General features: G+C 42.0%; 1 protein-coding gene across 2 annotated transcripts in view; it reads right to left on the bottom strand.

Annotated features, from left to right (window-relative positions):
- Positions 1-8880, bottom strand: part of Virma (vir like m6A methyltransferase associated) — a 63502-nt gene extending 54622 nt beyond the window's left edge. The window contains exons 1-2 of one of the 2 annotated variants that reach the window (XM_063287575.1): positions 8700-8880; positions 1237-1352 (exon numbers count right to left, since the gene is read on the bottom strand). In XM_063287575.1, the coding sequence (XP_063143645.1) occupies positions 1237-1352; positions 8700-8762 (179 nt within the window). In that variant the 5' untranslated portion in view covers positions 8763-8880. The remainder of the gene's footprint in view (positions 1-1236; positions 1353-8699) is intronic. The other variant, NM_001107915.1, reaches the window with a different exon arrangement.
- Between the last annotated feature and the right edge of the window lie 7214 nt (positions 8881-16094).

Here is a 16094-nt window from a genome sequence, read left to right as displayed (position 1 = left end):
TACATTTTACTTCCCACTAACCCAAGAAAGAGAATGTAACACATAATCACTTGCTAATTACAATCAATGGCTCATTTGAAGCTAGAAATTTATGAAGTCATATGTATAGACATAGGGTCTGGGGAGTGGATCAATAGGTAAAGTACCTCCCACAAAATCATGGGGACCCGAGCTCACACTCCCAGTCCCCTCATAAAAGCCAGATATGTCTATAACCACACTGGGTGCAGGCAATCCGAGGTTAGAAAATCCCGGGGGCTGATGGCGATCCAGTCAAGCCAAACACTTCAGCAAGAGACAATATCTTAAAAAATAACGTGGAGAGAGCATGAGGAAGACCCCAATGCTGGCCTCTGGCTTCTGATACAAATGTACCTGCATGTGTACATACACAAATACACAAAGTCACATGTATGGTACAAGCTAGACTGGTAGTACACGTCTACAGTCAGCGACTTGGGAGACTAAGGTACAGTCCTACATTAAAGACTGGCCTGGACAACTTAGTGAGACTATCTCAAACTAAGTTTTTAAGAAAGGGAAGGTAAGGAAAGAACACTGTAGAATATGTCACTGGCCCTAAGTTAATCCCTACCCCTAAAATGAACAAAAATGCACATTTTAAAATATTCAAATGAGGGGCTGGAAACATGGCTCAGGAGTTAAGAGCATTTATTACTCTTGGAGAAACTCAGCTCACAAGCATCCATTACATCCGGTTTCAGGGGATTTGACCACTCTTGACTTCTATAGGCACACACACAGTACACATACATATACACAGACAACACATACATATCCACACACACACATATATATTAGGTACAAAATTAATTCTTTTTATTTTAAAAGAAAAAGTCTCAAAATCACTTCACCTGTTCTGGGAATGGTCAATGATAGAACGCTCACCTAGCATACGATAAACCCTGGGTCTGATCCTTAGCACTACCGAATAAATTAAAAATCAGAAAAACACATATGGCAGGGCATGGAGACACACACATTTAAATAACAGCACTCTGGAGAGAGAGCCAGGCAGATCACTGTGAGTTCAAGACCAGTCAGCCTGGACTACATATTATGTTCAAATGATTTAGCAGTTTCCAGTGTCTCAACACACACACATACACACAGAGAGACATACAAGTTTCCAGTGTCTCAACACACTATACACAGGGCTGTGGGGAGTAGAGCACATTTAAGTTTAAAAAAAAAAAAAAAAAAGAGTTGACTTACCCATATGCTCTGTTGTCAGGTAAGCCACTATGGGCTCGTACTCCCGGGGGTATAACTCGGACTTCATTGATATAAACCACACATGGAAAACGAACCACATCTATATGAGAACTTTGCTATAAAAAGGACGAAACATACTTTAAGTAAAACATTTTTCAATTCAAAACATACTTTTTTTTTCTTTTTGGCTTAAAATGAAAACAACAATCTTAAAATCCAGAGGTGAGATATAACAGTGTTGTAAAAGCACAGGATTCACAAGTTGGGGATTGGGGGGTGGGGAGGTATGCAGTGCAAGCCTTAATCCCAGCACTTGGGAAACAGAAGCAAGTGAATCTCTATGAGTTCGAGGCCAGCCTGGTCTACAGAATGCCTTTCAGAACAGCCAGGACTACACACAGAAAGATCCTGTCTCAAAAGAAAAAAAACAAAAAACGAAAAACTAAAGCAAGCAACAACAGAAAAGCACAAGCCTCACATGTTCATCAGAAACACAGTCCAGATCACTAAACATACCATTAACTTTTATATTAATTATGCTGCTATATAAATCACTTTTTAAAAAACAGCAGATGATGGGACTGCAGAGAAGTCAGCAGTCCAGAATGCAGGCAGCTTTTCTGAAAGGACCAGAGTTCAGCTCCTAGCATCCATTACCACCCGATTCCAGGGAGCCCAGGGAGTCCTCTAGACTCCAAAGGCATCCACATAAATGTGGCACACAGAGAGATACACACATACACATAAATAGTATTTTTAAATAGCTGATGGTTTATCCTAATAATGTACCTAGTTAAGTCTCTCAATTGGTATTATATAACATGTTCTGTATTACCTCTTCAATAATGTTTACTTAGACCAAACTTTTTCTGTTCATGACTCCAGATACTCAAGAAATTTTAATGGATGCTTCAAATATATGGATATATAAAACAGACATCCATTGATAAGTGAAGTAGGAAATGAAGTCGGCAAGTCTGTGCACACCTTTAAACGGAAGGTTCAGACTGTGACGTGCCTTCCACCCTTTCTTCCAATATTCTGCTGCTTTTCTAAAACATAATGTCATGATGAGCTACCATAAACAGTATAGGCAATGCTCTAAGGATGGCAGAGAAACAGTATAGACAGAACCTGGACCCCAACACTAAAACTGCCATATTCTTCCTAGGAGATTTTCAATTCTTTTCAAGATTATTTAGAGAAAAAATCCTATCCTATCTAAGGCCACAAAGACAAACAAAATAGTAACACAATGTTGTTATTATTGTTTAGCTATTTTGCACACTTGAGCTAGGGCAGAGATGTAAAACAAAGAAAACAACTTTAAGTCAGGGTAACTTTGAACTTTTGGCCTTCCTGCCTCCACCTCTTAAGAGCTGAAATATAGGTATGTGCCACCAAGTCGTTTTATGTGGTAATAGAGATAGAACCCGGGGTTTAACGCATGCCAGACGAGCAATCTACCAAATAACCCACACCTCCAGCCTTCAAATGTATTACTTACAAACAGGAACTCTGACTACCTCTATCAACTATTACATATTTCTGTAAAGCCAAGGCTAGCCTAGTCTGCATAATGGGTTCAAGGCCAACCAAGTCTACGTAGTGAGATCTTGACTGACGAAAGGGGTTTTGGGGGACTGGTGAATGAGGGAAAGAGCTTTCTAGGCAAAGGGGAAGGGAGTACATGACAGGAAAGTAGACAACCACAGGTTTCAAAAAACTGGGTGCATAGTTCACAAGGACTAGAGGGCAAATGGGGGTGGGGAGAGAAAGCAGGGCAGGGGCTGAGCAGAGCACAACCAACATGGATTACAAAAGCTGTGGCCTTCACCCATAGCCAGAGGACAATCCCTAATCTCCACCTAGGATCCTTCTACTAGGACCCAAGGGACATCTCCATTTAAATGTCTTTAGATACTTCAAACCTGGCAAGTAAAACACTGAACTCTGTCCTTCATCCATGCTGCTATCACTGACCATGTAAGGCCTAACACAGTCATCTGTGGCTCCTTATCCCCTCACCTAACGGTCCATTTACCGGCTGCCCTTCTGCTGTTCCTTCAGCTCTGTACACTGTACACTCTAAGCTCACTGCAGCAGTAGGGTCCTGACTGACTCCATGCTTCTCATGCAGCTCTACCCCATCCCTGTTGAAAGAGTAATACAGTCTTTCTAGAATATAACCCTGTTAGCATGCTGCTGCTTCCTTCAGCCAAGCCAAACTCCTAGGCCTTAAACACCTGGCCCCTTTATTACTCCACCCCAAAATGTTATAGGTGTGATTTTCCCTGACACACCATGCTGTTTTTCAACTTCATGGCCTCTGTTGTGCTGTTCTCTCTTATCATAGCCCCTCAGACCCCTCTGCCCCAACTCTACTTAGATGACAACTTTCAAAAAGTAAGTCCTCTCCTCTGTGTGTCCAAAGTCCCTTATCAAACTAAGCTGTCATTCTCTCTCTCTTTTCCCATCCAGTAGAGCATATGTTACAAGACTTAACTATAAATTCAGTATCTGGCATATTGATTTAATGAAAAAACTTAATACGTACCTAAAGATAACTAGTTTTTGAAGTAGTTAAAGATGAACTCTGGGCTGGGAAGGTAGAACAATTGAAAGAAGAACTTTTCTAACATGCATGAGGGTCCTGGGTTCAATCCCACAAAAACCAGCAAGAAGGATCAGGAGTTTAAAACTTATCTGCTACCCTGGCCTACATAAGACTCTGTCTCAAAAAAAAAAAAAAAAAAAAAAAAAAAAAAAAAAAAAAAAAAAAAAAAACCTAAGACAGGTTGAGACTGAGAACTCTGGGAAGGTTTATGATCATAAAGTAATGTGAATATGAATACACTGGTTAGACTTCAAGACCACATTTCCCCACATTTATCCATAGGAAGTCACTGTCGGAATACTTCAAGCTTGCTGGTTGCCGTTCTCATTCTATCTGCAACGACCTTCTCTTTCTACTCTCTCCCTCAGCTCACTCACTTGCTGCTGCCAGATAGGCTGCCCCTTGTACATAAATGGTGCACACTGCTTTTAAAACTCCCAACCGTTATGGCTCCACCTCCTGAGGGCTGGGCTCACAGACACAGGCCTCCACACTCAGCTGGCCCTGGAGTTTGATTCACAATACTAATTTGTTCTTTTATTGGCACATCATTTTCTAGCGATCAATCCTGTTAGTGTGAAATCAGTAAACCTGACTTTAAAATATGTAACTGTTTATGTGAAGAATCACGTGCTGCAAGATGAAGGAGATGGAGAGAAAAAAGTGTTAATGAAGGCTGGAACCATGAAAGGTTATGATGTTTTCTCTGTTTTAAATGTTTTCTTCTTCTTTTTTAGTGTGTATGTATGTAATGTGTGCACCCACATGCCATATATATGGATGTCAAAGAACAACTTTGTGGAGACAGTTCTCTCCTTCCCCCTTTCCAAGGCTCCAGAATTGAAGTCAGGTTACAAAACTTGCCTGTCAAGTGCTTGTATCCACTGAGTCATTTGCCCACTCCATTTTCTAAGTTTTCTAGAATGAAATTCAAATGTGTAGTACCATGGGAGGCCAAAGGAAGGCACTGACTCCTTGGAGCTAGAGTCACAGGCAGTTGGAGGCTGTGGGTGCTGAGAACCAAACTTAGGTCCCTCTGCAAGAGCAACAAGTGTTCTTAATCACTGAGCCATGTCCATAGCCCAAGGACTGATTGATTGATTGACTGACTAACTGATTCTTTTTAACTACAAATATTTGTACGTGCTGAGGGAGTAGGTCCAGGTGACTCCAGGCACCAAGAACTGAACCTGGGTTCTTCCTGATCTTCCTGAGAAAACCCTTCCCTCCAGCCCCATTTGGAATAGCAATACAAATCACAATTTAGGTTTTTTTCCCCTTTAACTGATAGATAGATAGATAGATAGATAGATAGATAGATAGATAGATAGATAGATAGATAGATAGGGAGAGGGAGGTGGACAGGAAGAGGGAGAGGGAGGGGTGGTACAGAGGGAGAGAGAGAGGGAGAGGGCCTGCATATATGTATGTGCATCACATTCATAGCTCTGCACATGTGCTGGTGCCTGAAGAGGTCAGACAAGGGCATTTAATCCACGAAACTGGAGTTATACAGCTGTGTGATCCTGAAACTCTGCAAAAACAGCAAATGCTCTAAACTGCTGAGCCTTCTTCCCAGCCCATTCAAACTACCATCAGTGATTCATCTAGAACTTCTTGCACCCCTTTCAGGAATCCTCTTCAAAAGTTTAATCTAAGGTTAACTTCCCTACAGATTACAAATTTCTTTTTTTTTTCCGGAGCTGAGGACCGAACACAGGGCCTTGTGTATCGCTCTACACTGAGCTAAATCCCCAACGCCTTACAAATTTCTTTAAAACAACTATCTTGTTTCATTTTTACACATTGCCTCTCCTGATTTTTATTTATTTACTGGGGAGGGAGGGGCTGTGCCGCAGTGCCTAAATGGAAGTCAGAGGAAACCCTCTAGTGGCAGTTCTCTCCTTTGACGAGGTGGGTCCCAGAACGAAAACTTAAGTTCTCAGGATTGGCATCGGGTGCCTTTACTCATGCAGCCACCTCACACCGCTTGTTTTTGTCTGTCTCCTATGTGGCCCAGGGGGCGGGCCTTGAACTTGTAATTCTTCTCTAGATGTCCGAAATGCAGGCATCCTCAGAATGTCCTTTACTTCAAGGTAGCCATGTCAGTTCAAAGAAACCACCTGAACTTTTACCATAGTTTTCTTATCTATAAAATTAAAACAACTTTCTAAACCAATAGGAGATCAGAGAAAATTCCTCTAAATAACCAACGCACTGTACCTAGCTCAGTAAGTGCTCGCTCCAAGCATTAATCCCATCTGCTAACCAGCTTCACTGAATCCCACTTATCCGCTCTCATTTTGCTACCCATTTTCACTGAACTATTTATTCTATGACTGACCAATTAATCTACCTAGATAACGAATCATATAATTTCCCTGCTCAAGATCTAAAGGCTTCCAACAAAGAGTAGTCTATACTATTCTTGAAAATTTAAGGAGCTCCACGACATTGCCTGTCAGGTGCCAATTCACACAGCTACTTTAGGCACAACCTAAGAGAAGACTGACTACAACAGCCCTACTTTCCCACAACAGTAAAACAGTTACCATTTTACCAAGACCAACTTAATATGCCGATTGCCTTAATGAAATCTTCCTTGACATCCACAAGGGAGTAATTTCTCACCAAAATTCTGTACCTTTGCTGTTGTTGCGTTTGGTTGTTTCTAAGATTTATTTTATTTATTTATTATATATGAGTACCCTGTAGCTGTCCTCAGACACACCAGAGGAGGGCATCGGATCTCATTACAGATGGTTGGGAGTCACCATGTGCTGGCTGGAAAATGAACTCAGGACCTCTGGAAGAGCAGTCGGTGCTCTTAACCATGAGCCATCTCTCCAGTAAAATTCTGTACCTTTATGTTCACAAAGAGAGCTAAATAAGTATCAACTAGAGTTTCCTACATCAGACACTGATTAAAAATTTTGTTTGGTTTCAGTACATTTTTGAAACAGAGTTTTACGTAGCCAATGGGGGACTTAAACGGAGTTGCTTTTCCGGCTCTTTGGCTTCTTGTTTGGCTAGACAGGGTTTCTCTGTAAAGTACTGGCTGTCCCGGAACTCACACTATCGATTAGGCTGGTCTAGAATTAAGGAGATCCACCTGCCTCTGCCTCCCAAGTGCTGAGATTAAGGTGTGCTTTGTAATTCACACTCCATTCACACTCTCTTAAGGCCTACACTCGCCTGATGAAGCATTTTGGAGATAAGGGGATAAACTTCAAGGGATTCCCACTGGGCCTCTTTACACAACATATTCTAACTCTAACATTTCTGTACTTCTTACACCTACTCTTTCAAGATAAGCTCAAATGTGATTTTTTTTTTTTCTAAACCTCAACCACTATTGGAAAGTATTTTTTAACCTGCTCTGTTCTCCTATGATCCTTAATGTTTGTCTAAGAAATGACAAATTTCCTGTTAGACTACGGACTAGTACTAGGAATGTATGCTTCTTTCTTCAAAAAAAAAAAAAAAAGGTTTTAAAGACAGGGTCTTACTACGTAACCCTGGCTGTTCTGGAACGTGCTATGAGAATACACTAGCCTTAATCTCACAATGAACTGCCTACCTCTGCTTCCCAAGTACTGGAATTAAAAAAACATTAATGCCATGCCTGGTTCTTTCTTTAAATTTTATTGTTCTCTACTTCTATAAAGAAGTTTGTTCTGGTAACAACTACAGCGGCCATTTTGAGTTTTCTCAAGTCTAGCTGGAATGACATAGTCCAGCAGTCACTAAACAGTACTGTGTGACCACAGTCAGAAAATACAATAAGCCAAAACACCAACTCTTGACTTTTACAGGCCTATATATCCTTTATTAAAAAAAAAGATAGCGTTACTCATTTCATTATTTCATAGGAGAACAGTTTAAACCTTTTTTCATTCAGATGTCTGTATTTTCTAGGCACTGTCCTAAACCCAGGACATACAACCGAGAAAGAATATGAGACACTATACCCTACTTTTCACGGTGCGTCATATGTACACTTTTCATAAAACAAACAATCCCAAAAGAATGGTTTTCTAAATGATTGAGTTTCCAGTGAGACAAACGAATATGAGGCTCGTTCATTTGCTCTCTCTTCCTCCCATTCGAATTTCTCTGTGGACTTCGTAAAGTTCATTTCTGACTGGCTTTTGTGAATCTTCGTTAATTCGCTGTGTTCCGTACGTTTCGATTAAGTATCCCAAGGCCATTCAGGGACGCTAAAGTAATTCTGTATACAAAACTACTCAACAGCCCACCTTCGCACCCTCAAAACAACAGACTTGCTTTCTAATGACAAGTCTTTCTTCCTTCCATACTGCATGACTCGCAAGTATTCTCCACGCAAAGGAGATTCTCGTAGTTATGTCGTGTCCTGATAGGTGAATTCCTTTCCAAACTATTAAAGTGCTAATGACAAACTGAGCAATAAGACCACCGTTAGAAGAGAGACAGAAGAGAAGGGCTTGAGATCCTAGTTACTCCGTATCCTGAAGGCATCAGTACCCGGCACTACTGTCAAAGACCAGATGCCCAAGCTCACGCCTACATCCCACCTGAAGTAACCCTGACCAGGACCCTCCTCAAGACTCAACGCTGACAGGACAAACTAAGCACTGCCAGCAGCAGTGCCGCTGACTCTACCTAAGCGGCGGGCCCCAAGTCAAAGCTGGGAAAGACAGGGCCGCCGCCCAGGGCCACGGGGTTCGCACCCGGCTGGGGGAGGGGGTGTGGACCACAGGACCCCCAGCGCGACTGAGGGAGGACACCGCCCGGACGACCCTCAACTCCAAGCAGGGGTGCCGGAGCTGAGGGGACGTGTCGAAATCAGGTCCCGAAGCCTTACCTCAGCGCTTGGATGTTTAAAAGTATCTAAAAATAGCAGCTCCATGGACGAGTCCACCGCCATGTTCGCCGCGGGCGGGGGACCGGGAGATGACTTCCGGGGCAGCTCTCCAACCTCCCAGGCCGAGGCTCCGGCTAGGGGAAAACTACAGCACTTCCGGTAAATAGGACGCCGTCGCCTCAAGCCTCGGCCAATCCCATCGCATCTTACTACCTTGAGTCGTAAGCCCCGCCTTCTCCAGCGCGGCGGAGGGCGCCTTCGGAAAGCCCAAAAGGGCAGAAAGAAAGAGGGGAGGGGACTACGGTGTTTGCGATGGTCCAAATCCCGTCGTTCTCCCGAGCGGAGGCGCCACGACGCCTGTGAGGGGCCATGAGTTCTGGCAAATAGGAGGAAATTGTGCCAAATCAAGACACGCAGCACCATAAGCCTCCCACGAGGCATCCTTTCCAAACAGAACCATGCAGCGAGTGAATCTGAAAAGACACTGTTTTCAAAAAGGAGAAAAGAGCGCGCATTTGCTATCCTGCTTTCTGGAGGTGCAAACAGGAGAAAAAGGATTCAAGGCCAGCCTTGCTTGATTGTATTGGGAGTTGGAGCCCAGTTTGGGCTACGTGAGACTCTGTCTCAAAAAATGAGACGGAGGGAGGGAGGGGGGAAAAAAGGAGGGAGGGGGAGAGAGAGAGAGAGAGAGAGAGAGAGAGAGAGAGAGAGAGAGAGAGAGAGAGAGGTTTGTTTCAGCAAACGAAAGGAATATTTTTTTATTTATAAAAGTGTAAAAATGATAAATGATTCCACGGGCTGATAAGGAGAACTAATTCAAATAAAGTTCAAAAAAGTTTATAAATGAAACGTCACGAATAGTAGAGCAAAAAGTCTTATCTCCTGCAGACAAGCAGTCTGCCAATTCCAGCACTTCAAGGACAAAGGAAGAGTTTGAACTCGAGGCCAACCTAGACTACTCAGTGAGACCCTGCCTCAAAATAAAATGTTGGTTTTAATTTTGGGAATAGTTTCTCCGTCAAGTGCTGGACACTTGGAACTGTACACAGTCCTAGGGAGAGTGTTAAGGAGCTTTCCCCTATTCTGATCCTCAAGGTGTAGCAACCAAAGAAAAGCAGATAAGCAAAAGCAGGAACGGACCTTCAGGGACAGAATGGGGTGGACAGCTCAGTGTCTGGACTATCTCTCTCTTACAGCTTCTATAACTGTCTCTTTGTCAGGCTCTGCTGAGGAGGCTTGAAATGTCTCCTTTCTCCTGTATGTTTGCCAGAATTGCTTTTCAACTAGACATTGTCTATTCATTTGCTAGGTTTGTTCAAGGTCTTGTGTTTGATCTCATGGCCTTCTCTTAGGACATTTTCTTCTTTTTAAAATTGAGGTTTCACGTTGAAGGCTGAGGCCAAGGTTTTACAATAGACTGGCAGGCATCCCAAACAAGAAACAGGGCTCAAGTGTCTGTGGGAGTCCCTTCTACCTCTGCTGTTCACATCTATCTTCTACCTAACAAGATTATGTGGGGAAGGAACAGCGAGTATGTGTGCATATTCTTCTCCCTCAACTAGAAAAGTCCAAAGAAATATCTACAAAGCCAAAAATGTCCACTCATACTTTTGTTTTTCTCCAGTTCTGGAAGTCAAACCTAGGACTTGAGAAGGATAGCTCAGTGGTTAAGAGCACTGACTGCTCTTCTAGAGGTCCTGAGTTCAATTCCCAGCAACTACATGGTGGCTCACAACCATTTGTAAGTAATGGGATCTGATGTCTTCTTCTGGTGTGTCTGAAGACAGTAACGGTGTACTCACATACATAAAATAAATAAATCTTAAAAAAAAAAGAAAGAAAAAGAAGAAAAAGAACTCTACAAGGAGCTCTATCCCAAGCCACAATTTTTTAAAGCTAATTAAGTAGCCCGAGCTGATGTGAAAATTGCACATCTCCTACCTCCACCTCCCAACACTCGGATTTCAGGGATGTGCCCGTTTTTAGAGCAGTTTCACAGTGAATTGCGCAGACAGTATAGAGAGATCCCAATTTGTTTTTCACTCCCCACTCCAAGTCCCCTTCTATTAATAACTTGAAGTAACGTACATATATTTCAACTGATCAGCCAATATTAATACATTATAATTACTGAGTGTTGTATGGTTTTGACAAATACATTGTTATATATCCACTGATACAATCTCTTATAAAATAATTTAGAAGTCTCAGCTCTCTCTTCTTCCTAAAAGGTAGGGTGTGTGTATGTGGGTGTGTGTGTAGGAATTTTTGTGTGCTCAGATCAATCACGGGACCATATGATAAAAGGACCATCTTTGTAAGAAATTACTAAACTGTCTTCTGAATATTTATCTCATTTTGCATTTTAACCAGCATTACGAGTTACTGATAATCATTTTATCTTGTCAGTGTTTTAGATTTTGTCTATTCTAATATGTATGTAGTGTTACCTTACTGTCTAAACTTGCAATTATCTAATGACATACTTATTACTTTGGAAGGGCATTTATGTCTTTGCCACGCATACATATTTGGCAAGGTCTTACTTTTTTAAATTTTGTATTACTAAGTGTAATACAAATTTTACTAAGTGTAATACACTTTTATTGTATAGTGATCAGTGGGCATGCCATAGTGTGTAGAGGTCAGAAATCAACTTGAGAGAGATGATTCCCTCTTTTCACCATGCAGATCCCAGGGATCAAACTTAGGTCATCAGGCTCAGTGACAGGCACCTTCATCTGATGAGCTGTTTACTTTCAAAAGCGTCTGGCAATCTGTGTCTTAAACTGGACTATGTACACGACTTGAATTCAATGATGTGGTTGAATCCGTCACACTCAGTGATGTGGAGAACATAACTAGACTTCTAGGAAAACAGATCCCCAGTAACACACATCCAGACACACAGTGCACACACATATACACACACAGAGTTGGGGGAGTAAAAACTTACTCACAGGTATTTAATATCCAAAGGAACAACCTACCTATGTCAGTTTTCGTTTCTGAGACAAAATTAAAATGAAGTTCATGATGTAGTCAACTTACTACACAAGGAGCAAAGATCACTAGTCGTCATCACTTTGGGCCTGTGGTGAGGCCAAAGTCATAGTATGGTAGTCAGAGTAGAGGCAGTCAGATCTCAACAAATTCAAGGCTAGCCTGGGGTACATAGCCTAAAGAGGGAGTTCCAGGCCAGCTAGAACTGTACAGTAAAAACCTGTAGGTGGTCCCTTAATCCCAGCACCTGAGAAGCAGAGGCAGGCAGATCTCTGAGTTCTAGGCCAGCCTGGTCTACAGAGTAAGTTCCAGGACAGCCAAGGCGAGGGAGAGAGGGAGAGAGGGAGAGAGGGAGAGAGAGAGAAAGAGAGAGAGAGAGAGAGTCCTGTGGTGTTTTGGATGAGAATAGCCCCCATAATTTGAATACATAATTCCTACTTAATGAAACTGAGAAGTGTTAGGAGGTGCAGCTATGTTGGAACAGGTGTGTTGCTAGGGAAAGGGTTGTAACATTCCAGGTTTCCCTCTCTACCTCTAGGTTGAGTCTCAAGACGAGCTCTCAGCTACTCTATTACCACCATGCCTGCCTACCTGTCAGCTGTCATGCTCCCCACCCTCAGGGACCCACCCTCTAAAATTGGAAATAAACCCTCAATTAAATGCTTTCCTTTACGAGTCGCCTGTGTCATGGTGTCTCTTCACAGCTGTAGAACAGTGGCTAAAACAGGTCCCTAGTTCCACAGTCCCTGACGTCTTCCTAACGGCAGTCTAAGACATGGGCCAAGCGTTCATTACATAAAATTGGGGGAAACACTTCAGATTTAAACCATTATCTAGGAAATAAACTTGACCAGAGAAGCACAGATTTCTACACTGAAAACTAAAATATTGCTTAAAAAATTAAAGACGTGTTTTACTTGCCCATGTTTGAAATTAAGCTCAGGACTTTATACAACATGGTAGAAAAGCACCTTTGAGCTGCCTCCCGAGTGAAGTATAAAATATATACTTCATATAAATTAAAAGAATGTATGTGTTCACACACTGGAGGACAATATTGTTAAGGTAGCAATACCAACCAAACTTATTTTCATATGCATCTCATGAGCTACCAAAATTGTAAAGGTCAGTCAAAGCATGGTGGTACATACTCAAATCTCAGCACAGGAGGCAAGAAGGTCTTGAATTTGATGGCTACATTGGCAAAATCCTGTTTCAAACAAAGAAAACCACAGCAATCAAACCAACCAAGAACAGAACACTTCTGGTCATCTTTTCCTGCAGAATCAAATAAACCAAGCTGATGATCAAATCCATAAGGCGTTTCAGGGACCCCAAAGGCTTTATACGATCTTGAAAACTAAGAATAAATTTGCAGGACTCTAAGTTACTGACTTCAAAACTTACTGTATACACTGCGGTGATCAAAACTATGATGCTCTTCCAGAGGACATGAGTTCAAATCCTAGCACCCGCATAGTGGCTTACAGCCATCTACAACTCCAGACCCAGGAGATATGATATTCTCTTCTGTTCTTGTACATGCATACAAGGTACAAACATACAATATATGTAGACAAAACATCCATACACAGGAAATAAACAAATAAATATTGACATCATGATAACAAATAAAATAATGATACAAGAATAGACATAGAATATGGGGCAGTGGTGGTGCATGGCTTTAATCCCAGCACTCAGGAGGCAAAGGCAGGCAGATCTCTGTGAGTTTGAGGCCAGTCTGATCTACAAAGTAAGTTCCAGGACAGCCAGGATTGTTACACAGACAAACCCTATCTCAAAAAAAGCAAAAAAGAACTCTCATAGAAGAATAGATACACTTATTCATGGAAAATGTTCCAAGATTCCAAGCACATACATTCTACACATGCAGTGTGTTTTTCCGTACAGATGCACACAAATGTAATGGCTTTTCCGTCATAACTATGTTCTTATATTACATTGCATCTCTTGCAATTGTAATAGCCATGCAAAACTTCCACAAATTTTTTTCTTTACAAGATGATGGCTAGAATGTTTGCTCTTAACCATGTCTTAGCTACTGTTCTATGGCTGTGAAGAACCATAAGCAAAAAAAAAAAAATCTCTTAAAAATCATTTGGGGGTGGTGTAGTGGCTATTCCTGGTGGTCAACATGACTATATCTGGAATGAACTATAATCAGAACTGGAAGGCTCACCTGTGATCCTGATCTTGAGGCTGGGAGATACAAGTTTCTGACCTGGATCTTAGCATGGAGATCTTGAGGCATAGTGGCTATGAATCCCAGGACACTAAGGCAAGGAGATCTCTGAGTTCAAGGTCATCTGGGACAAAGCAAGTCCCAGATCTAGGTGCGGGGGATACAGCCACACCTTCTGCTGGAGACCTACATAAGGACATTGAGAGAAGGAAGACTCTTGCTCTTGTTCACCTGTTTGCCTTGTGGGACTGAACAACTGCTAGATCTTTGGACTTCCTTTCACAACTGCTGCAGACCACTGTTGGGGAATTAGACTACAGACCTTAAATCATCAACAGATTCCTTTACTATATAGAGACTACCCATAAGTTCAATGGCTCTAGAGAACCCTGACTAATATGGGTGGCTTGCTTACAGTTTCAGAAGATTAGTCCATAATCATCATGGCAGGAAGCAGACAGGCATGGTGTTAGAGTTGAGAGCTGTCTATCCTGATCCACAGGCAGCAGGCAGAAAGAAACACTGGACCTGGGACTGGCTTTTGAAAACCCAAAGCTCACCTCAGTGACACACCTCCTTCAGCAAGGCCACACCTCCAAATCCTTCCCGAACAGCTCCACTAACTAAGGACCAAGCATTCAATTATATGAGCTTATGGGGCGGGAGGTGGGGGGGGGGCAGACATTCTCAATCAAAGCACTATAATACAGATTTTAGCAACCTCAGCAAAGTTCTTCTTTCCTAACTGCATTCTTCTGTTCAATTAAAGGAAGTAACTTATGACTTAACTTTAAAATGTGCAACCTGCTGGGCATTACTACCAGTCATAGTTAATCTTCTTGGCTAACTTGACTAGATTTAGGATCACTATGGAAAGACACCTCTGCTGTGTCAATGATGGTATTTCTAGAAAGATTTAACAGGGAGAGAAGACCTATCCTGAATGTGGGAGTCCCAAACTGAATAAGGAGAAGTCCAGCTGAGCACTGGAATTCATCTCTCTGCCCTCTGGTTACTGACACACACCCTCTCTTTCTTGTGGCTTATACACCACTGAACTATGAGCCAAATAAATCTTCACTTGAGCTGGGTCAGTAAGTACTTACTGCAAGCCTGATGACCCAATTCATTCCCTGAGGTACATGCTGCATACAGTGTGGCATTCATGTACACACACGCCTACACACACACACACACACACACACACACACACACACACACACACACACAATTAAATAAATAAATAAATAAATAAATAAATATCACATCAACAAGAAAAGTGTTTTTTAAATAAATCACTCTTCCCTCAAATGGGCCCAATGTTGGCTCATTACAAGTCATCTGAGCAGCTCTTTCCTGGAAGGTAGGAGAGACTCACAGAAGCATATATAACCTGAAACCGTGTCATGTTTTAGAACCCAACAATGGGCCAGAGACGTGAAACATGGTCAATTAAGCAGACAGCCCTTAGCATTGTATTCTCTTTTTAAAATACTTATTTATGTATTATGTATACATCATACAGCTTTCTCCCTGCATGTATGCCTGCAGGGCAGAAAAGAGCACCAGATCTCGTTAGAGATGGTTGTGAACCACCATGTGGTTGTTTTGGAATTGAACTCATAACCTCTGGAAGAGCACTCAGTGCTCTTAACCTCTGAGACATCTCTCTAACCCTTAGCCTTGTATTCACTGGATAAAAATGTGTTGCTTCAAGATTTTTGAGCTGATATTCAAGTGACATTCAAGGACAGTTTTCTTAGCAGATAGGAGATGTGCTGGGCCTTCCTGAGAGGACGGCTTGTCTAGAAAGATAACGAAGTGGGCTACCAGGTTTCTTAAAGCTCTGCATTGAAAGGCAGGATTTGGGGCTAGAGAGATGTCTTAGTGGTAAGAGCACTGACTGCTCTTCCAGAGGTCCTGAGTTCAAATCTCAGCAACCACATGGTGGGTCGCAACCATCTGTAATGAGATCTGATGACCTCTTCTGATGTGTCTGAAGACAGCTACAGTGTACATATATAATAAATAAATAAATCTTTAAAAAAAAAAAAGAAAGGCAGGATTTGTTTTTTCTTGTTCCTTTTTGTTTCATTTTGTTTTTGAGACAGAGTTTCCTAGCTGGCCTCAGATTCATCCTGTAGCCAATGATGACTGTGAACTACTGATCCTCCTACAACCACATC

Source organism: Rattus norvegicus, chromosome 5 (assembly GCF_036323735.1).
Source record: "Rattus norvegicus strain BN/NHsdMcwi chromosome 5, GRCr8, whole genome shotgun sequence".
NCBI lineage: Eukaryota > Metazoa > Chordata > Mammalia > Rodentia > Muridae > Rattus > Rattus norvegicus.
Note: the sequence above shows the minus strand (reverse complement) of the source record. Positions and strands in the feature narration are given on the sequence as shown.